Consider the following 23,308-nt stretch of genomic DNA (forward strand, 5'->3'; position numbering starts at 1 on the left):
GTTCTGAAGGGGTAAAATCTGGAAAATATATACCCAGCTTCATTTTTTTTTCTGTCTTTTAATTTCTAGCTAATGTCTCCAATTAGTAAAATCCACTGGAAACTAGTAGGCAAGGGAACATCCCAAGCATGAAAATAGAACAGGGAGGCTTGGAAAGGCAGCAAAAGGTTGGTAAGGCAGCAAACAGTAAATTGTATTTCAGGTCTGGGTTATCAGACTCTCAATAATATCATCAGAGACACAGGTTTTATCCCTATCTCTGCTGTACCAGCTACAGTGTTGATTTTATGCAAAAGTTGATACTGTTTGAGGTCACAAGGCTGCCAGGGAGAACTGGTGCTGTAGTCCTTCATATCCAGGTAAAGAAAGAGAGCTCCTTTCTGTCAATTACTGAGCAAGATTCTTGTCTCCATTTTGATTGGTTAGCTTAGGTCTCAGCTGGTCTACCTTTGAACCAACTGTTGCTATGAAAATCCTAAACTTTGATACTGAGTCTCTGAACTAATCCTTGCCTGCCACCTCCCCTATCACTCCACCAAAACAACAACAAATGATTAATATGGTTGGATTAGGCTATTTGGAGCACAACCTAAGAGTCCTGAGAGGAGCAGAGTGGATAATGGACTACTTTATAATGTACCTCTATAATTACAATAGTTTTACACAATTTATTGAATTATATAATCCTACATGTTATATGTATATGTGTGTGTGTATGTATAATGGTTTCTGCAAAAAAAAATGAATATTTGTGATAACCTGTTCCATTATGGGCTAATCTAAATTGTTGGAAGAATCTCTCTTTATTGAAGTTTCTTTTTGTAATCTCCAGTCCTCCTGTATGGTTGAGTTAATTCTGGAGTGGATGCTATAATGTAACTGTTTTTTGTAACTTCTCAGATATTATTTCCAAATATGGTTAGTCATGACATATATAGTACTTCTTAAAAATTATGTATCCTGTCACCACACAAAAGTAATATCTAGATCAAATTCCAGAGCTTACATTTTCTAAGAGATTTAAATTGTATTTTCATCTAATGGTTACAGATTTATAACTATAAATTGTCCAAGTATGGATCTCTTTTTAAAACAGCCTTACTTGAGAAAATGAAAACAAATACCAAAATAGAAAAATATTTTAAAACAATTAATCAAAGGAAACTGATTTAAAAACAGAATTAGAGATCTTCTTTCTTCTTATCCTAGGCTCTCTGTGTTTTTTTTCCTACCTATTCTATTCTAACACTATTTTTGAATTAGACATTAATTTAGTTAAACATTTCCTGAGAAATTAGGGTAATGATAAGGAAGACAAAAGATGAATAAAATAATATCCTTTCTTATGTTAGGAAAGAAAGATTTTTTTTTTTTTTTTTTTTTTTTTTAACAGTAATACAAGAAAGAAGGAATAAATACTACTAAGAGGTAAAGGTAACATGCTGTTGAAGAGAATGTTCATTTTATACATTTATCTACTGTTTATAATCCAGAAAAGCAGGATTTTGAGTAGGTCAATAAAATGACACAATTTTAGAAAAGTATTTTCTAAAGAATAATTTTAGAATGAAAAGCTACTACTCAGTAGGATTAATTGATATGTGAAACCACAAGTCCATTTTTACTTTATTTTATCCTATTTTATTGGTAATATGGAAGTCCTTGTGATGTTTCTGGTATATGTTTTAGCATCATGGTCCATGTTCCAAACTTGTTTCTATATTATGAATTCATCAAGTGGATATATTTATAATAGTCAGCTTGATTTTATAATACAGGTTAATCTTTATAAGCACATGATGAGTAATTTTTATGAGCTACAGTCTGGTCGCATAGCATGTTTAGTAACATGATCTGACTGTATTCTATTTTAGAGTTTTAAGTGTAAGAGTAGAATGTGTCAGATCATGCTCTTGAAATCATTACTACTGAATAAAAATAGAATGTATAAGAAGCTATGTGAAATTATAATTAATGAAGGAGCTGGCTAAAGTTTTAAATACTATTGATCTCTTATTTTAATTTTATTCCTTTATGAATAAAATATTTTTAAAGTACTATATTATTTTCATTGATATTTCTTTAAATATGATTACCCAGTCTTTACTTTTTTAACTCAAATATTTGTTTTGGTTCTCCTTTATTAACTCAGCTATTTACTTAGATTATTTTAACCATCTTCTATAAAATTTTCATGGAAAATTATAAACTAAGGTTTGGTTTGAATTTTGGAGGCTCCTGCTTCTGTAAGCACCTTTGATATTTTTGTCAGACTCACAATTCTGTTAATGCTAAACCATTTTTAACCTTATCATAATTTGAATCATTTTAATGCCCCCTTCTCAGTAAAACCTGTTAACCCTCCTACAAATGTCTTATCTGCTCCATAGTCTTCCATGAACTTAGTAACCTCTAACATGTTACATAGTTTACCTTTTTATTTTACTTACTCTATGTTCCTGACCTATCATCTCTTAGAATATGTTCTGTAAGACAGAGTTTTTTCTTTAATTTTGTTAGCTGCTCTTTTGACAGTGCCAGGGAGAGTATTTGACTAATAGTGAGTAATCAGCATGTGTGTTTTCTAAATGACTGAAAGTCTTGAGCTCTACTTTTAAGGTAAATGCAATGTATGCAAGGGTGTTACAAACTAGGGGAGAAAGATGGAGAAAGCAAGGGAAGCACATGAGTACTGTGGGTGAAACTGGCCTATGGAAATATTTTGTGGGACTCAACAAAGAGGTTTAGTTTTGTTCCTTACCACTCTTTATTGTCTCCTAGTCTAGTTTACACATTGTTGTTAGTTATTTGCAATCATTTTAGTTTGTGACCTTTTATGTAGAAGTGTGAAAATTCATGATGTACTTGTTTATTGAGTTGTCCTTATTATGAGCATGAGAAATGTAGCTAAATCATATGGCAGGTAAAATTGGTAAGACAAATTTATCCTTTTTTAAACTTTGATCCTATTAAACTGATATTCAGACTTCAGTCATTGAAGAATAGGAAGAAAGATGTGTTGTGTGATGTGTGCTTTGCGGTTGTGTGGTAGGTTAATTCTCTCCCCTATGACTGGAAAGATAGAGATGCTACAAAATAGTATCACTAGATGAGGAAGACAAGGTTTGTGTAGGAAGATACATTTTTTGACATTTGAGTTTGAATTATCAACTATTAGGAAGAGCATTTTTAATATTACAGCATTTTAATCTGAAATTGTATTCTAGGATAGCATTGTCGAATTAAAATACACTTCAAGCCTCAGGTGCAATTTAATATTTTTTAGTAAAAAATTTACAGGTGATATTAATTTTAACAATGTATTTAGCCTAGTATTTTGTTTTGATAATCCCCCAAATTTTGTCATTTCAACATCTATTCAATAAGAAAATACAATTTAAAAAAATTCTGAGCTGGAATAACCCAGTGTGTTCATACTTATATCACATCTCACTTGATTTTTTTGTTTTTTTTTTTTTTTGGCGATGAGTTTTGCACTGTAGCCCAGGCTGGAGTGCAGTGGTGCGATCTTGGTGCACTGCAACCTCCGCCTCCCGAGTTCAAGTGATTCTCCTGCCTCAGCCTTCTGAGTAGTTGGGATTACAGGTGCCTGCCACCATGCCCAGCTAATTTTTTGGATTTTTAGTAGAGACGGGGCTTCACTGTGCTGGCCAGGCTGATGTCAAACTCCGGAACTTGTGATCTGACCGCCTCCACCTCCCAAAGTGCTGGGATTACAGGTGTGAGCAGCCGTGGCCAGCCCAACACATCTCACTTTAAATTGCAACATTTTAACAGCTCAATTGCCACATGGGGCTTCTGGCTACTGTATGGGATGGTGCAGCTTTAAGGTTTGATTTCAATTTGGAGAGTTTGTTGTTTAAATACCATTGTTAATAGGTACATGGTGATAGCAGTTGAAAATTCTTGAAGTGAGTACTCAGCATAGATAGGGTGTTATATGAAGCTGTGGAAGCATAGTATATCATCCAGTGATAGACTATGGAGTAGAGAAGGCAAAGGAAATAATATTTTAAGCAATGTTTTATATATTTATATACTTTAAATACTATTTTAAACAATATCACTTTTAATTTCTATGTCTAGGTTCTCATCTGTTAATTTCTACAAAAATGAAATTAAGTTTTTCTTATTTATAACATTTCATTTCTTTAGCTTTACTTAATAGTAACATTATTTAACTTGAATTATTTATCTGTAATTGTCTTAGAAAGGGCTTCAGATAATAGGATGTCACTCAAAGAAATAGCTAAAGGCTTAGATCTCTTAAAAAGATTATATTTTAATAGCAAAGAAAATATAAATGTTTATTTCATATTTATTAGGGATAGCATATGAGAAATTCATGTGGGCTTGTGCTGAGTCAGAAGTTATACAATTTGATATTCTGGATATTTCAAGCTAGACTTTCTGTTTGCTTTCTTAGTCTTCAAGAGTTCATATAACTAGAGCTGTCTTGGAGCAGTTTTTATCTTTTGCAAAATACCTTGATGGTTTATCTCATGGAGCACCTTTGCTGAAGCAGCTTTGTGATCACATTTTATTTAACCCAGCCATCTGGATACATACACCTGCAAAGGTATGAATTTTATACTCAATTAGTTTGTTTTAGTGTAATTTTATACATTATAGTTGCTGGATCTAAAGTACCAGTGGAAAACATTTGAACATTTTAGCTTATTTTATAGTTAATCTGCTGCAGTTGTATTAGGCAGTATCAGAAGATCAAAATATTTATAAGTAGTAAAATAAATGAAACCATAAGTAAAAAATAATCTTTGTGTAACACTGCATTCAAACATCTTTAGATGTGATACATACCTTACCAATGAAGAGAATTTGCTATGCCTGTTTTTGAAAGACTAGGGAAAGAGAACAGATAACTAATTTTATCATGACTATGATCATTTTGCTGGAAAATTGCTTTCATTTTGAGGGCAGAATTTGTATCATGACATGTAAATAATATTTAAAAATAAATATATGAAAGAAATATTTTTCCAGATAACAGAAAATTCTTATTATTTTGTATACCAGGATTTAGTCCTAGTAGAAATCAGTAATGAGGGATATTTTGATTTTGAGCTATCTTTTACAGTTTAAAAATATCTCACTGAGTTAGGTAATGTTTAAGTTTTCATTTTTATTATGGTTCATCTTATTAATTATTGGCTAAGCCCAGATCTGAATTTTGAGAAATTTTTAAGCAAGATGTCTGACTTGCCATCTTTATGCACACATGGTCAGATTGTGAAAGCCAACTATATATTATGGCCATAGGTAAGGAGAATTTGAAATTATATGAACTCTTAGGATATATGACAAAAATATATGCTTTTTCAGATGTGCTTTAGCTGACTGATGTTAGTTCTGTTGCTGTGAAGCAATTTATACACTGAAAGCTACTGAAATGTACTTTAAGAGCTTTAGTTGACCTTTAAAATATTTTAATCTTTTTATCAGATTAATTTCAATAAATTATTAAATCATTTAAAAATCAATTGCCACTATTAGACTACCTTTATTATAAGTTTATTATTAGAATATGTTAATTGCAGATTATATATTTAAAAAAAATACTGAAGAAGAAAGTTACTATTTTTATCCTCATAATAAATGGTCATTTCTTGGCCTTTTCTAATTTGCATTTAAATTAAAACTGTATGTATATTTATAATATAAGCACGTGAAGCATTTTATATTTATTTTAATGATCTGTTAATATTCTGTATTAGGTTCAGCTTTCCCTATATACGTATTTGTCTGCTGAATTTATTGGAACTGCTACCATCTATACCACCATACGCAGAGTAGGAACGGTATTACAGCTAATGCACACCTTAAAATATTACTACTGGGTTATTAATCCTGCTGACAGTAGTGGGATTACACCTAAAGGATTAGGTATGTACAACACTTTCACTGTGTTTACATTTGCCTATGATTATTTTGTATTCTGAGTATTGTTACAGCGAGCATCGTGCATGGCTATGAAGTCACTGAAATGTTTTCTTTCTTATGTAGCAGACTGGCATATTGAAAATTGTTTGTGGTAAAGAACTTTAATGCTTTTCAGTATTAAATTATTTTGGAATAAAGTCAGGTAAAAAGAAACAATAGTGTTTATTTTAGCCTATCTGCTTTTTTTATTTTTTTATTTTTTATTTTTTTATTTTTATTTTTATTTTTTTTTTGAGACGGAGTTTCGCTCTTGTTACCCAGGCTGGAGTGCAATGGCGCGATCTCGGCTCACCGCAACCTCCGCCTCCCGGGTTCAGGCAATTCTCCTGCCCCAGCCTCCTGAGTCGCTAGGATTACAGGCACGCGCCACCATGCCCAGATAATTTTTTGTAGTTTTAGTAGAGACGGGGTTTCACCATGTTGACCAGGATGGTCTCGATCTCTTGACCTCGTGATCCACCCGCCTCGGCCTCCCAAAGTGCTGGGATTACAGGCTTGAGCCACCGCGCCCGGCTATCTGCTTTTTTTTTAATTTAGGGAGATACATTCATAATATTAAAAACGGATAAATGATGTTGCTTATAACAGGTGTGTTCTAGTACATCAGTTGCTTTCAGCATTTTTAGATTGTTACATTTCTTTATATTTTATTCTAAATTTATCTTTCGTTTTGACTGTAGTGGAAACTAATTTAATTCTTCACTGTGTTTTCTTTCTTGCGTTAAAAATATAGCCAGTTTTAAAATTATACAATAAATATAGAAAATAAAATGATGCAGAAGAAAAAATATGCTTATGACCCCAAGAATAATTATTAATATGATTTTGGCATGTTTTCTTCCAGTGTTTCTCATTGCATACATATATAAAAATATTTAAACTTTTAAATTATAGAATTGAGATTTTTTCCAATTTTTCTATCTTATTCTTTTCTCAGCTCAATTTAGTAATGTAAGAGGATGTACCATTTACATTGTTTCTAAAGTTTGATTCTATAAATAATAGGATTCTCTCATTCATATCTGTTTTTACCTCCATCTTTGATTTGTTTAAAATTACTGAGAAAGGGGCTAATGACAAATATTATAAATTTTTTCAGGAATATCATATTATTTTACAGTTTTACCAGTAGTGTGTTAGAATACTTCTTTTAGCATGCTCACGATAACATTGAACATTACAGTTTTATAATCCCTTTGACAAGGAAAAATAGCATTTTACTATGTTAATATTTCTATAAGCCTTTATCTCTTTTTGTTTTATTCATGGGGCTTTATAAGTTATTTATATTCAGATTTGTTATTTTGTCTTGTTCTTCCATTGCTTTTAAGTTGGTAATTCCTAAAATTTATTGGAATTTCCTGCCAAGCATTCTACATGTTAATGTGTTCAATAATATCTATAATGTAATTATAGATAGACATATTCATATGCATACATAAGACTACATCTATATATAACTTTGTTTTTAGCATCATACTCATTTTAAAGATTAGGAAGCTGAAAGTTGGTACAAACTGAACAGCACCCAAATTTGAATCTTACCTATCTGACTCAGAGACCTCGTTCTTAAATGCTACACTATGATAGAGTTTTCTCTAGTCTAAACAAATCATATATTCACATATAATAATTTCTACTTTAAAATATTAATTTCTAATTTATAGAAAAGTTGCAACATTGTAAGCATTGCACAAAGAATTCTCATATGTGTCTCACTAGATTCTCAAAATTTTACATCTTACCACTTAGGCTTTACTATTCTCTCATGCTTTCTTTTTATGTATATATAAACACACGCACAGATACATATACATATTTTTTTCTGAATCAGTTGATAATAAAGTTTAGATATTATGTCTTCTCATCTCTAAATATTATGTATTTCCTGGAAGGTAAAGGCACTTTGTTAAATAACCAGAGGATACCCATTAATATCAGAAAGTTAGCATTGATACAATACTATCATCTAATTCAAGACCCCATTTAAATTTCACTAATTACACCAATATTGTCCTTTCTAGGAAAAAAGAAATATCTTTTGCCCTAAGTCTGTTGTTATATGTTGTGTTTAGTTTCCTTGTAGAATTTTTTTTTTTTTTTACTATGTCCTTGTCTTTCAGAACCTTGACATTTTTGAAGAATACAGACCAGTTATTTTTTCAGATGCCTTAAAATTTGAATTTTCTATTTGTTCATGATGATTCAGGTTTTTCATTTTTGCAAGAAATAACATAGAAGTCATACTGTGTCTGTCTCCTTGTATCCTGTCAAGGACATGCATGACGTTGAGTTGTCCTTTTACAAGTGATGTTAAGTTTAAATATTTGATTAAGATATTACCTTCCAGATTTCTTCATTATAAAATTATTTATTTTTCTTTTTAAATTAATAAGTATTTTATGGAGAAATACATTAAAACTATATAAATATCCTGTTCTTCAACAAAGTTTCAGCTGCTTGTTTTAATTCATTGATGATTCTTGCTAGAAATTATCTTTGTTGTGATGACTGACAAATGATGATGTTTTCTAAGACATTTATTAAGTTAGCATATCTACTGTAGGGAAGAACTTGTTTTACTCCTCTACTCTTTATCTATCTATCTATCTATCTATCTATCTATCTATCTATCTATCTGTCTATCAGTTATATCAGTATGGATTCATGTATTCAGTGTGTTGTATCAACAGTTAGCATACTTTATTTGCAAAAGGCCAGATAGTATTTTAGGCTTAGGGAGCCATAAGTTCTCTGTTGCACATAGTCAGCTCTGGCACTGTATTGCAGAAATAACCACAGACAGTATGTAAATGAATAGGTGTGGCTTGTTCTAGTGAAACTTACCAAAACTAGTGGACTGATGGATTTAGCTTTAGGGCTGTGGTTTGTCTGTCTCCTGGGTTGTATCATTATTTTGATGCTCAAGATTTGGCCAGTAAGACCCTTCACATGGATTCTTGGGCCTTCAAGACAAATGCCCATAACTTTTTGATGCTTCTTACTTTCTGAAACAAGATGTTTTTGACTTGTCTTATACTTTCCTTATTTCAGCCCTGAAATTAGCCATTTTTCCAAGAAGTCCTGGTTTGCTTGGTGGATATAGTTTTTAGAAACTAAGATCTGGATGTGAGGTGTGCCTCTCGCTTTTTGAATGTCACTGCTTCTACAGACTCTTAGTAGACAGATCTAGGAAATGATGTTTATATTTATGTGTATAGTTATATCTCAACTGATTTATCTATATTAAAATCATGAGTTTACAGCAGTACCTTCAATTCCAGTCCAAAGCCACATGTCTCAACCTAGCCTCAAACTCTTTAAATTTGCAGCTTTCTTCTTAAATAGTGAGAAACCTAGCTCCTGTTATCTTTAATATATTAATATATTTTCTTATTCTACTTTATGAAACCAATATTTTGATACACACACCATAACCTTCTCAGCTTTAGCATTGCTCGTCATCTCTAACCCTACCCTCAGATCGGACCCTGAATGGTCCTTGTTGTCTCCTCAGTGCCAGTTGTTTCTTTGGTGTTGTCTATCCTCCTGAGCGCTACTGTCTCCTTGGCCCTGACCCTGAAAGTCCTTCCAGACTCACTTGCCTCTTTGGCACTGTAAGACCCTGGGTATCGCCAGGGTGTCTGCTCCCTCCTTGCCTCTGAGGTCTCACTGGCTCCAGCTACATCAAAGAGAGGGAAGGGATGAGAACCAGTTCATATATTTTAAATGAAAGTGACAGGAAAGTGGAACGAGCATTTATTTTTCTTTATCATTTACATTATTATTTTACTTTAACATTTTAATACTTTGAAATGAATTTTGTTATATAATAGAATGTAAGGAAGTATATAGTTTTCTAAATGACAGTGTTTTTCAATACCATTTTAAACGAATGATTTAAGAACACTCTAAAGATAATTTGCACTACACTAGCTTTCTTAGAACTACTCGTGTAGGCACTCACCTTGAGAAGCAGGATATTTTTGCTTTGACTATGACTTAACACTTTTGTCTCTTAAATTATTATTAAGCATGGTTAACTGTAAAAACATGGAGATATATTAAAAATATTATAGTACAAGTCATACATGTTCATGGTAGCAAGTGAAATAATACAAAGGTTTATGAATAAAAATTTAATACTCTTCCAGGTAACCAATGTTAACAGTCTTGTATATCCTTCTACTGCTTTTTATTCTTTGCTCATACAAACATGAGCCTACTCATGCATACACATAGGTGTTTCAAAGCTTTATTTTGAATATATCATGAATACAAAATGGTATAATTACATATATCAATGCAAATATAAATATGTTATAAATACAAATATAAAGTGAGCCTTATTGAAACATCACTAAGCTTAAAAAACAGAACATTACCAATGAGCCTGATATTCTTGTGCGTGGTCTCATCTCTTTACTATTCTCTGTCAGAGTAATAACCCCAACTCAAATTTTATGTTATTTTTTTTTCTTTACTTGGGTTTTTTACTATGCTTTACTCTTTTGCTATTTATATATGTATTCTTGATTTATTGTTTAGATTCTGTATTTTACGTATATAACATTTTGAGATTTGTTTTTTCATTCAATTTTATATTAGATAAATCGGTTTGTATCTTATTTTGCACAAGTGGATTTATATCATATACAAAGCACACAAATATATATATGTTTGTTTGCAACATGCTGTTTGTGTTGTGCAATATACGATAATTACTGCTAACATTTGAGTGCTTATGATTAAAATGGGCCTGGTACTGGCCTAATTCCTTTACATATGTTGATCCATTTAATCCTCACAAGACATCCTATGACAAAGCAGTATTATTCTTACAATAACAGTAAAGAAGAAAACAATCCTAAGGCACTGAGATGTTATAAAAGTTGACCAATTTTATTAAGTGGTGGCAGAAATAGAAAAAAGAATAAAGAGATTATTACTAAGACAGTATCTGTCTGTGGGTGGATGGAGTGGGGATGTGATCAGGAAGGGGAATATGGCACAGAGCTAAGGTCTGGAGCATGGTGAGGGCTCTGGCATGCAGGGCAGGATGCCCAATTGTTAGATATTCAGGAATTTTATGAGCTGTTTGTTAAACTATTGGCAGCTTGAACTTAAAATCAGTCATGGTGGGATTATTAATATGACAGAAATTAGAAATACGTACATAAATGCTCAAAATCAGGACCTCATCCCTCCATTCTGCAGATAATTCATTTACCAGCATACCAATGATTGATGGGTTTTCCCTGTCAGGCTACTATCAGTGTTCAATTTCTTGACCAAGGAATTGTTTATATAGGTGTTCAATTTATAATAAATCATTAAGTTGTTCATGTATGTTTTCCATACATATGCAATATTTTACAATGAAAGATTTTTTTTAAAAGTAATACCAAGTGTCAATAGGAGGGGAAGAGTACTTTGTGCATCTTGGGGGGAGTTGGGCAAAAAAAGGTGAAGAGCAGTCTGGGAAATAGGGAAGATATTTCTTTTATAATAATAGGCAGGATGGATTTTTTGGGTAATAACTTGCTTGCAGATGTAATAATCTTCATGTAAATGTTAAGTGAATAAGCATGTGCCATAAATTATACATGAAGGGATTATGCTTTTAAAACTTGTAGAGCAGTAGATAAATACTGTTTGCTACAAGAAAGCCTTAATGTTAAAGGGTTTTTATGAATCTAGCTACATTTCTTAAAAGTATACTTTATTGTATATTATATATATTATGTATAATATTTTATAGTTTCACTTATTAGTAATTAGGTATTTTGAAATTACTTTAAAATTTATACATTTTGATAAAACTGACATGTACATTTTAATATTTTATACTCATTTTCACTTATTGACTTTGAATTTATAAATGCCCACCATAATATGTATTTTCTGTATACAAGTGACATAGACGAAATAGGCTGCAAAACAAATAATTACAATAAAACTGAGTGTTACTTTTTCTGTGCTTTGGTAAATAATGTGTGGGGTGAAAATGGAGAGGGCCTTTAAATGAAGACAAGTTTAATTGAGAATGGAAGAAATACTGGGAAACCTATTAAGGTAATACAATTAGGAAAAAGTATTAATGTAAATATTTGGGAATTATACATTTACAAATGGATGCTAATATATTATAACTTTTTTAAAAGTTCTTTTTCCCCCAAAATCATTAAGTAAATAATTTGAATTTGCCAAAAATTTGAAAGTTAACTTTTGGATACTCTGATATTATTGAAATTTCATAGCATTAATACTAATAAGTATTATAATTTCAATAAATATAATTATTCAAGAATGCCATAGTATCCCAATATAATTACATTAAGCTTGTTTAATATCTTGTATTTTTTCTTTGTACTTTTTTTTCTGTTTTGTTCTAGATGGTCCCCGGCCATCACAAAAAGAAATTATATCACTGAGGGCATTTATGCTACTTTTTCTGAAACAGCTTATACTAAAGGTAAAATAATTTTATATAATTTAGAATTACAGTGTATTAGGTGGAAAGGAATTTCTGGCATAGAATTATTATTGTTAAATTAGTAGTAGCAACCTTTAATTCATAAATTCCTTTCAAAATTCTGCGCATCTTAGTATTAACTTTTATTGAACTAAACTTCTGGTTGAATGCTCTCTGAAATTTTCTCTAGTAAGGCATGTGACAGAAATGTCAGACAAGGAACATATGAATAAGAATTGAACCGTTCTTATAATAATTGACCATAATTCTAGAAAATGGTCAGTGTGCCAGTTTAAGAATTACATAATGTATTTTATTGTAGTAGGATTTTTTAAATATTAAAATGAAAACAAAGTGAAAATAAATGTAAATTGTGAGATAGTACACAAAAATCGATACTGTATAGTCTTGCATTTATATTATTTTAAGGAAAGAGCTGAGTGATTAGAAAATAGTCATAAGAATACTTAGATGGTCAAAATATGTTAACTTTTTATAATGAATGTCACCAAGTATTAATGACTTAAAAATTGATATAATTTTCTAAGTATTTACTTAACTAACTTGAAATGATCTAGTCTATAAATTGTGAAATGTGTGAGGATTTTAATTAAAATATCACTACATTAAACTTACTTTCTTCTAAAATTATTTTTTGATGCTTTTTAAAATTAAAATTGTAATTTTAGATGTAATAAAATATTTTTTAAAAATTAGGATCGAGGGGTCAAGGAAGATGAACTTCAGAGTATATTGAACTATCTACTTACAATGCATGAGGTAGGATATATTATGGGTCTTTTAATTATTTAAGCCAATCTTTAGAGTAAAATTTTAACTAAATCAGTATTGGTGATTTATGCAGGATGAAAATATTCATGATGTGCTACAGTTATTGGTGGCTTTAATGTCAGAACACCCAGCCTCAATGATACCAGCATTTGATCAAAGAAACGGAATAAGGTATGATTATAATATTACTATTACTATTAGACTTTAATGGAGCACAGTTGTTCCTCCTAGAATAACTTCAATTCTGAATATTTGAATAAATACAGCAAAATTATGCGCATAAGAGAGTATAAAAGGGGAATGCTGCTATTGATTCTCTAATACTCAGGAAACTGATGAAATGTATAAACATTGGTCTCTGGAATCAAGAAGAATAATTAAATTGTTTTTGCTATAGTAAGGACATTACAAATTGTGATAGAGCATTTTTTTTTTTTTGCAAGAAGACACGAGAAAGCAAGGTATGTTTTAGCAAAAGACAATATAATGAAATTTTATGATATCAGGCCTGAGAGAGATTATAGCCGGATGTGGAAGATTCATAGAACGGTAATAATTTTAGTGGTTTTTTTTTTTTCAGTTGGTGATGAAAATTAAAGAATTTTGAATAGGGGAAATGTTGTGTTCAGTTTGCTATTTTGTTAGATTTACAATCAGCAATGTGAAACATGAGTTGAAGGACAAAACTGATGTGGCAATATCAGCAGGAAGATTATTTTATTCAACAGTTTTAAAGATGATGACCTGAGACAGTGGCAGTGCAGTAGAAATAATAGAGGTGAAAATGTTTTGGAAATTAGAGGCCAAAGCCAAAAGAAATTGAAAACTAACTTTTGTTATGGCAGTTGAAAAGCAACTTGGTAGATAGATGAAATATAATTTCTTAATTAATATTTTTATGAACTTAAGCCTATAATGTGGCTTCTTAAGGAATTCTTCCTTTTTATTTTTCTGGAGTCTTAGTTAGTGGGATGAACAGGATATCTAGGTTATGCCATGTATAACTCAGTGAATTTCCACAGATTTATTGTGAAAAAAAGTTTGTAAAAAGACTTTGGAAATAATATATCAGTGACTGTCAAGGGCTTGTTTAAGTGCTGTTTTTACTTGCCCATTTATATCAATGAATAACAACTTTCTAGAGTTGAAGAACTTTTCAAATTAGAGAAGCAGTCAGTATCTCTATATGCATATCTCACTTGTGACATCACTATTACCTTTGAGTTTATAATTCATAGGGCTGCTAATCTATTTGAAGAATGTTATACATTTAGTGATTAACTACTGTTATAATTTCTACTCTGAGTTCGAACTATATGAAGCTGTTGATACTTAACTGATTTTACCAAATAATGGCAATTTCATATGGTTCAATCTAATAATGTAATGTAATTACACTCACTCTTCTGAACGTATATAGAGATTTAATAATTAGTGTCCTTGTCCTTAGATTTTGCTTTATTTATTACATTATCTGATAAATTTAGTGAATCAGTTGAAAATACTCACATTACCCTTGTGGAAGATGCCAAACTTAGATTGTCTAATATGATGAAATGCAGAAATACAATTCTGTTATTTTGATACATTGGAAGTATGATCCTAATAATGAAAGTGCTATTTGGTAAGATCTTTAGGATTGGCATAGTATTTTAAATGAATGGTACGAAAGAATTGATAGGCCGGGCGTGGTGGCTCACGCCTGTAATCCCAGCAGTTTGGGAGGCCGAGGCGGGCAGATCACGAGGTCAAGAGATAGAGACTATCCTGGCCAACATTATGAATCCCCGCCTCTACTAAAAATACAAAAAAATTAGCTGGGTGTGGTGGCGCGCGCCTGTAGTCCCAGCTACTTGGGAGGCTGAGGCAGGAGAATTGCTTGAACCCGGGAGGTGGAGGTTACAGTGAGCCAAGGTCGCACCACGGCACTCCAGCCTGGTGCCTGGTGACAGAGCGAGACTCTGTCTCAAAGAAAATGAATAAATAAAATTTAAAAAGCACAACAGATTAAAAGGTCTTGTGCTCAGGGCTGACCATTAGCAGAACATGTCAGATTGTTACCAGTAGGTTAAAAACAATCACAAAAATTTAAAAATGGCCTTTCATTCACACTTCAGCTTTTCTACTTCAAAAATATGGAGAAAGCTGGTTCAGAATAGTATAAAAGATGAAAAACTAGGCTTATTAGACAGAAAATATTGAAAGTGTCTAAAGAATTTATGTGTCTATATTCTAGAAAATAGCCAATAAGGGCTAACATTTGTATATGAAGTATTTTTGGAGGAAAATTCTGGTCTTTTGTAATTCATACAATTGAATTCAGTATAACAGTTGAACAAAAAGAATGAACTCAGTTTAATTCTGGTGGTATGTTGATTGGACTTAAGGAAGCCCTTGTGATAACAAAACACTGAACAAAGCAGCAAAAAGTTGAATATTTTTATATCTGGAAATTTTTAAAGAAAAGAATAGACAACTATCTGTCTTATATAGCTTAGACTATTAGTGAGCTTAAGCAGGTGAATTAGGATTATTGTTAATAATAATGTATATTACAAGTAAACATTCATTAACAAAGGAAATTTCTTATTCATACTGTATCACAGACCTACATATGTAGATGTGTGATGGCCTCAGACGTTTTCATGTTTCAATAGTAATCATAATTTCTCTTGACCCAGGGTGGGGTCTAATACCTTTTTTCTTCCTACTCAAAGTTACTCCTAGATGGTAGAAACTCTGTAAGAACTTCCATTTCTATATTTGAGTGTAGTCGCAGTTTTAGACTGTGAGGGTTTTTTTATTTGTTTTTTGTTTTTGTTTGCTTGCTTGCTTGTTTGTTTTGAGACAGAGTCTTGCTCTGTTGTCTAGGCTGGAGGGCAGTGACACCATTTGGGTCACAGCAACCTCCGCCTCCTAGGTTCAAGCAGTTGTTATGCTTCAGCCTCCCAAATAGCAGGGACTACAGGCATGTGCCACCGTGCACGACTAATTTTTTTTGCATTTTAGTAAAGATGGGCTTTTACCATGTTGCCCAGGTTGGTCTCAAACTTCTACACTCAGGGAATCCACTCACCTTGGCCTCCCAAAGTGCTAAGATTACAGGCGTGAGCCCATGCTGGCCCAGACTGTGAGCTTTTACTTTGGTTCTCAATACTATTTTTGCTGTATAATGTTCCTTCTTATGATTTCTTAAATGTATTTTTTTTGACATGTATGACTTTACTATTCTCAAACTTGTCTTTTTTCATTACCGATCTTGGTTCCTAAAAGTTTTGAAAATGGATTTCAGTGTAAACCCATACATATTTATGAATGTGGGATTTGAAAAGAAATCTTCCAAAGGAAATAATCACTTTTCTCATAGTTTATTCTTTAATAGATGAAATGCAAAGCACGAAAGAAAAAAAGAGAAAAAGAAGCAGTATCAATAATGTTTTCTGTTTCAATAGTGTAAGCTCTTGGCAAAACTAAAATTAATGACATTAAATTTAAGATATTTGTTCCCCTTTGTAAGTATCACTGAAGTTATGAAAACTATATTGCATCTTTTACTAGATTCTTTTGTTCAGCTGAGTACTTCACCTCAGCATATACCATGGCATTTTTTTTAAGAAAGATATTTAGTAAAATAAAGCACAACATAATTTTATAGCCCCTAAAGAACCTTCTTATATTGTAGAATTTGTTGCCATTGTATATGGTTGTCATTGTCCCTTCACCTTATGGAAACAAATTACTTTTTTAATAGAAAAAAATATGGAATAAAATTTCTAAACACTTATAAATATTATAATGAATATGGCCCTGCTTTTATGTAGTACTTGTAGCAATTGTATAGGTTAGGTTATATATTAGTGGAGGCTTTTTTGCTCCAAGTAACAGAAAGCCTCTCAAGCTTTTTAAGTAAAAACCGAATAATGTATTTGTTTAAAAAATCTTAGAATAGGAACCAGGAATTGTAGCAGTATTAGGAAAGAAGTTTGCTTTCCCTGCTGCTTTCTGTATAGCTGTTTAATTCTTCCTTCTGTATGTTGCCAGCCTCTCTAAACAGAAACAAAACATTGCCGTTCTAGTTTCTGTTTTCAACAATTTTTGAATTTAAGAGCCCAGCAAAGAGGAGACATTGGGTCTTAGACCTCATTCCAAATTCTCAGAAAGGAGAAATAACTAGGAAGGTACCTAACTATCATCTAATTAGTCCTGCCAAAAAATAGGGTTAAGGTGCAGCGGCTCACACCTGTAATTTCAGCACTTCAGGAGGCTGAGGTGGTTGGATCACTTGAACTGGGGAGTTCCAGACTAGTCTGGGCAATATGGCAAAACCTCACCTCTATATTAAAATTAAGAAAGAAAAATTTCTTTTGATACTAAATCTCACACTGTTGCCTAGGCTAAAGTGCAGCAGCACAATCTTGGCTCACTGTAACCTCCACTTCCCAGATTTAAGCCATTCTCCTGCCTCAGCCTCCCAAGTAGCTGGGATTACAGGCGCCCACAACCACGCCCAGCTAATTCTTGTATTTTTAGTAGAGATGGGGTTTTATCATGTTGGCCAGACTGGTCTCAAACTCCTGACCTCGTGATCTACCCACCTATGCCTCACAAAGTGCTGGGATTACAGGCGTGTGCCACTGAAAAGTTTTTTTTAAAAAGAAAGAAAATAGGGTTATCAGGTTTAAATATTGGGGCCATTTCTTAGAGGGAGGGGATATGGCCTAACCAAGCATGTGTCTTAAAACTGAAAATTCTGTCTTGTATGTTGGGATGCAGTACTTAATGAACACCAGTCACGTTGGCCTTTTGAGTACATATTTGAAGGACATGTTCAAAGAAAAATTATCAAAGCATGCTAGTTTTTAATTTTTCCAAAGAATTATAATCCTGAGAATAAAATCTTCAGAGAAGTTTTATATTTCATATTACGTGTAATTTGTTTGTAAAGTATATAGTGTTTTTGTTTTTGATACTAGTAAATTTTTAAAAGATAATTTATATATTTTTAGGGTGATCTACAAATTATTGGCTTCTAAAAGTGAAAGTATTTGGGTTCAAGCTTTGAAGGTTCTGGGATACTTTCTGAAGCATTTAGGTCACAAGTAAGTTGATATTTGTCATAATGCATTCTAGAAATAACTATTGAGATTATGTTTTTATGAATTTTGTATGTAATAGAACATGAAATTTGGCTTGAATAATTTAACAGAGGAAAATAATAGCTTTCTGTGGTAGAAGTTGTAAAAGTGTTTTATAAAATAATATTTTAATAATAAGTAGATTATGGAACAAGATTACAATTTAAGCAATATAATTGTTTATTTCTATATTCTTCCTGAAAAGCAAGTTTTATCTGTTCTGAAGATGTAATAAAATATTTTGTCAAGATAAAATGATGCATATATGGGTATGATTTCACGGAAAGCTTTTTTGATAAGGAAATACCATGTTTATATTAAGGTCTTTCTGAGAGTTGAGCTTATGCTTACATGCTCAGTGTGTATTTTGTTACTAGTTTCTAACAGTAGGGCTTAATGATTAGTTTTATAACTTAAAGATGCTAGAGTACCTCATTTCTTTCCCCAAATCCAGAATTTAGATACTTTCTATGAACACTTTTCTGTAAGAAATGACTACTTGCCTAATGATTGCATTTCATACTACACTATCCAGTGTATGACTATAGTCTTAAAAGCATATTTTTCTTACTCATGAAGTCAAGGATGTAGTACAACTATAATTTAAATGATACTAGATGATATTCCTATCAGAACCTCATTGCTGCCTTTTTTGGGGTGCCTACTTAAATTTACAAAGGACATTTTTGTAATAAATATGAAAACTGCAGAAAATTCAGACACGACATGTCTTAACAAGCTGTATAGTCTAGGAGTTTAAATATTTTTTAAATTTTGGCACCAAACAATAGTTAAGTAAGGGACTAGATATACTATAGATATAAGGAATAGTTCAAATAAAGCCAGGATTGTAGAAAAGGATATTTTATTTATGTGTGTGTGTGTGTGTGTGTGTGTGTGTGTGTGTGTGTATATATACACACACACCTAGAACTGTAAGTACACTTGGTGACAGAGTACTGGGAGTGAAGAAGCATATCACCTTTTTTATATTAAGAGATAGAGTTAACTTATTTAACTTCAGTTAATTAAACTAAATTGACTGGAGAAAGTTAAAGGATTGTAGCCCTAGATGCAACCTCCTAAAAATGTCAATAAAGCACATTAAAAAGTATACAAAAAGATGGAAACTCAGTTAATACAAAATTTAAAATAAGCAGGCAATTTCCTGTATAAACATGGTTGTTTAAGATGTCTTATTTTCCCCCCTTTTCTTGTAAAATATATAAATGGTACAACAAGAAGTAAAAAGTGTACTCTGTATCACAGTGGTTTTCACAAGCAGAAGATAGATGCAAATGTATGTACTCTAGAATATGGATATCAGCTGCTTGCAGTTGCTAAGACTGAGTAAGAGCTGTTAAGGCTAAAGAGAAGAGAAAATACAGAGAATGGTGAGAGAGTTCAATTACAGCAAATATGAAGTGTCAGGGAAAGTACAATTTCCGAAGACGAGAGGCTCACCTCAAATTACAAAAATAGATTCTTTGAAATAATAGATATACACATATCATGCCTGATAGCATAGTTTTTTTATGAATCAGATTGGTTTCAGAAAAGCGGAAGATTTATCACAAAGAACTACACAGACGAGCTGTGTTTGTGGCAAGCAGTCTATCACTGTGGTGATAGAGACAAAGTTTTTGGATTCTGAAAGCAAAAAGGTTACCTTTGTCCCTTCTATTACACATATGCATGGAAGTCTTCTGCAGATGGATGGTCCAGATAATTTGGCTGCATCAAAAGAATTGGCACATCATCAGTGCATGTGTATCAAATAAAAAACATTTAAAAAATAAGTTAAAGTAACCAGTACATGAATAGCGCTTAGCAGAAAAATACTGCTATGGAGCATATAGCAATTTTGCTTTAAAAATTTACCATCCTAAGTAATAAATAAAAAAATAAATAAGTAGCTTCTGAGAAAGAACCACTAAACAGAATTTGGAAAAGTAATCCAGCTACTCAGGAGGCTTATGCATGAGGATTGCTTGAGCCCAGGAGTTCAAGTCCAGCCTGGGCAATACACTAAGAGCCCCATCTGAAAAAAAAAAAAAAGTTGTCAGAAATGTTAATATAGTGATATGGTTTGTTTGTGTCCCTCCACCTGAAATCTCATCTTGAATTTTAATCCCCACTTGTGAAGGTGGGACCAGGTGGGCGTAATTGGATCATGGGGGCAGTTTCCCTCATGCTGTTTTCATAATAGCGAGTCGCATGAGATCTGATGGTTTTATAAGCATTTGGCATTTTCCCTGCTTTCACTCCCTCCACCTTGCCACCCTGTGAAGAAGGTGCCTGTTTCTCCTTGCCTGCCACCATGACTGGAAATTTCCTGAGGCCTCCCCAGCAATGCAGAACTGTGATTCAATGAAACCCCTTTCCTTTATAAATTACACAATCTTGGGCATTTCTTCATAGCAGCATGAAAACAGACTAACACAGATAGCATGAATGTATTTAATTATTAGCTAATAAAACATTGGAAAAATATTGGAGGAAAAGAATTATCATACACACAAAAAATAAAATTGGAAATTTCTCAAAAGCAGATAAACTCTGTGACTAGTAGCATAGTGAAATGCACAGAAGATACAACTGAAAAAAAATGAATAGATGAAAATGTGAGTTTAGAAGGATTAAAAGAAAATGAGTGACATGGGAGAAAAGCAAATTACAATAATGGCATAAATGGAATTCCAAAATAAGAAAAGCAGAACAGTGGAACAAAACAAACAAATCACAAAAACTGCACAAAATTCAGACAAGACATGTCTAACAAGCTGTATATTCTAGGAGTTTAAATATTTTAAAAATTAAAAAAATATTTTTTAAATATTTTAAAAATATTTTTAAAATTTCAGTGCCAAACAATAGTTAAGTAAGGGAGACTAGATATACTATACATATAAGGAATAGTTGAACAAAGCCAGGATTGTAGAAAAGGATACACACACACACACACACACACACACACACACACACAGAACTGTAAGTACACTTGGTGACAGAGTACTGGGAGTGAAGAAGCATATGCCCTTTTTTTCCCCCAACTCCATCTTGCTGCCATATAATATAATTTAAATTATATTTAAATCTATAATTCAGTGAAGTCTTGATGTAAGATTTTGCCAGTCTTTTTTAGAGGACATAGTGTATGACAGGGAAAACCGACTTATAATGTTTAGTATAAAGGTGTATTTTTGGAAATGAAAAGGTATTAATTACAATGAACACCTCTATGGAAACATTAAACAGATTAGACAAAGCTTCAGAAAGGATCGGTGAACTGGGTGATAGAACTGAAGAAATTTCCTAGAATTCAACACCGGTAAACAAGATGACAAACATGAAATTAAGAGAGAGAAAGAAAGAAGGAAAGGCTTCAAATATGGCTAATAAGAGTTACAGAAAAGGGGAAGAGAGAATGAGGAAGAGGCAATATTCAAAATACATTACTGAAAAGTTTTTCAGTACATTACTGAAAAGTTTTACAAAATTGATCAAAGAGCTGATTTCTCAGAGTTTGGAAGTAAATCAATTCTAATCAGGAAAAAATAGCATGAAATCTTACCACAAAGTGAAACTTCAGAACACAACAAGGACAAGGGGAGCAACAAAGGGAAGCTGGCCATACAATATTAAAAGAAACATAATTTAGTAAAGAAAACAATATAGTACGTATTTGTGAATAAACAGAGCTGAGTGTAGTCCGTAGGTTGACCAAAGTGCTTAGTGGATTTTAGTGCTAATAAAGGTCCCATCTCTGATGTAGAGTGGTGGTATACTTTAAAAAATATGCTGTGTATTAAAGGAAAGGAACAAATGATATATTTTTATTTGCTTTAAAAAGTTAAGAGGCAATTATAACAAATGTACCACTCTGGGTGAGGGATGTTGACAGTGGGGAAAAATGTGTGCATGTAAGGGTAGGGACATATGGGACTTCCTACTTTCTGCTCAGTTTTACTGTCAACCTAAAATTGCTCTAAAAGTAAAGCGCCTTTAAAACGGAAGAGGAAAATGATAGGGAAATAAGAAATCATAAAGTGTTCACTTGTGTGAGGGCAGCTGTGAGTGATGTGAAAATATCAGAGGAATGAGTTGGGTGTAAAATGTCTCTGTGTATCTTTCTATGTCATAATTTTTAACTAGGTAAATGTATTACTTATTTTAAAAATTAAATGATAAAAGCTGGTATAGCATTATTTAAATACATAAAAATAAACGTTAAGTCCAGAAAATTAATAAGGATGAAGAGAGACACCATATTATGAAAAAGATGTAACTCATTAAAAACATAAAACAGTTTCAAATGCATATACACTTAATGCGGGTGAGTCATAGAAATCTATTATTGACTAAATTTGGAAAAGTATTTTACAAATTTTAATGCATTTTTCTCCTTAAAAGAGTAATTACAAAAAATCTCAGAAGTATAATTTGAAAAAAAAACTAGTGGCTTGAATATTATACACATTCTTTTCAAGTACACAAAACTATAGAAATTATTTAAATGAGGCCATAAAATAGGCTCAATAAATTTATATAAATTGTCATACAAATGACTTTCTCTGCAAACAGTGCAATTAAACAAGAAATCAATGATAAAAATTACACTTCAAAAATTTCTCATTTCTCTACCATTTTCCCCTTTAAATTAGGACATAAAGTAGACTCAATAAATTTAAGTAAATTGTCATACAGATGACTTTCTCTGCAAACAGTGCAATTAAACAAGAAACCAATGACAAAAATTAAAAAATTAAACCTAAAAAATTTCTCATTTCCCTACCATTTTCCCTTCTTTTTTTAAATGCACTTTTTAAAAACTTAAAAAATAGAAATATATAGCTTCTTTTTTTTTTTTTTTTTTTTTTTTTTTTTTTTTTTTTTTTTTTTTTTTTTTTTTTTTTTTTTTTTT

At 31.9% G+C, this 23,308-nt stretch overlaps 1 protein-coding gene across 9 annotated transcripts in view; it reads left to right on the forward strand.

Annotated features, from left to right (window-relative positions):
• Window positions 1–23,308, forward strand: part of NBEA (neurobeachin) — a 707,023-nt gene that overhangs the window by 160,196 nt on the left and 523,519 nt on the right. For all 9 annotated transcript variants that reach the window (XM_017537954.2, XM_037741813.1, XM_017537951.2 and 6 more), the window contains exons 12-17: window positions 4,448–4,600; window positions 5,757–5,925; window positions 12,378–12,457; window positions 13,175–13,237; window positions 13,323–13,420; window positions 18,256–18,348. In XM_017537954.2, the coding sequence (XP_017393443.1) occupies window positions 4,448–4,600; window positions 5,757–5,925; window positions 12,378–12,457; window positions 13,175–13,237; window positions 13,323–13,420; window positions 18,256–18,348 (656 nt within the window). The remainder of the gene's footprint in view (window positions 1–4,447; window positions 4,601–5,756; window positions 5,926–12,377; window positions 12,458–13,174; window positions 13,238–13,322; window positions 13,421–18,255; window positions 18,349–23,308) is intronic.

The sequence above is a fragment of the Cebus imitator genome, unplaced genomic scaffold (assembly GCF_001604975.1).
Source record: "Cebus imitator isolate Cc_AM_T3 unplaced genomic scaffold, Cebus_imitator-1.0 Scaffold108, whole genome shotgun sequence".
Lineage (NCBI taxonomy): Eukaryota > Metazoa > Chordata > Mammalia > Primates > Cebidae > Cebus > Cebus imitator.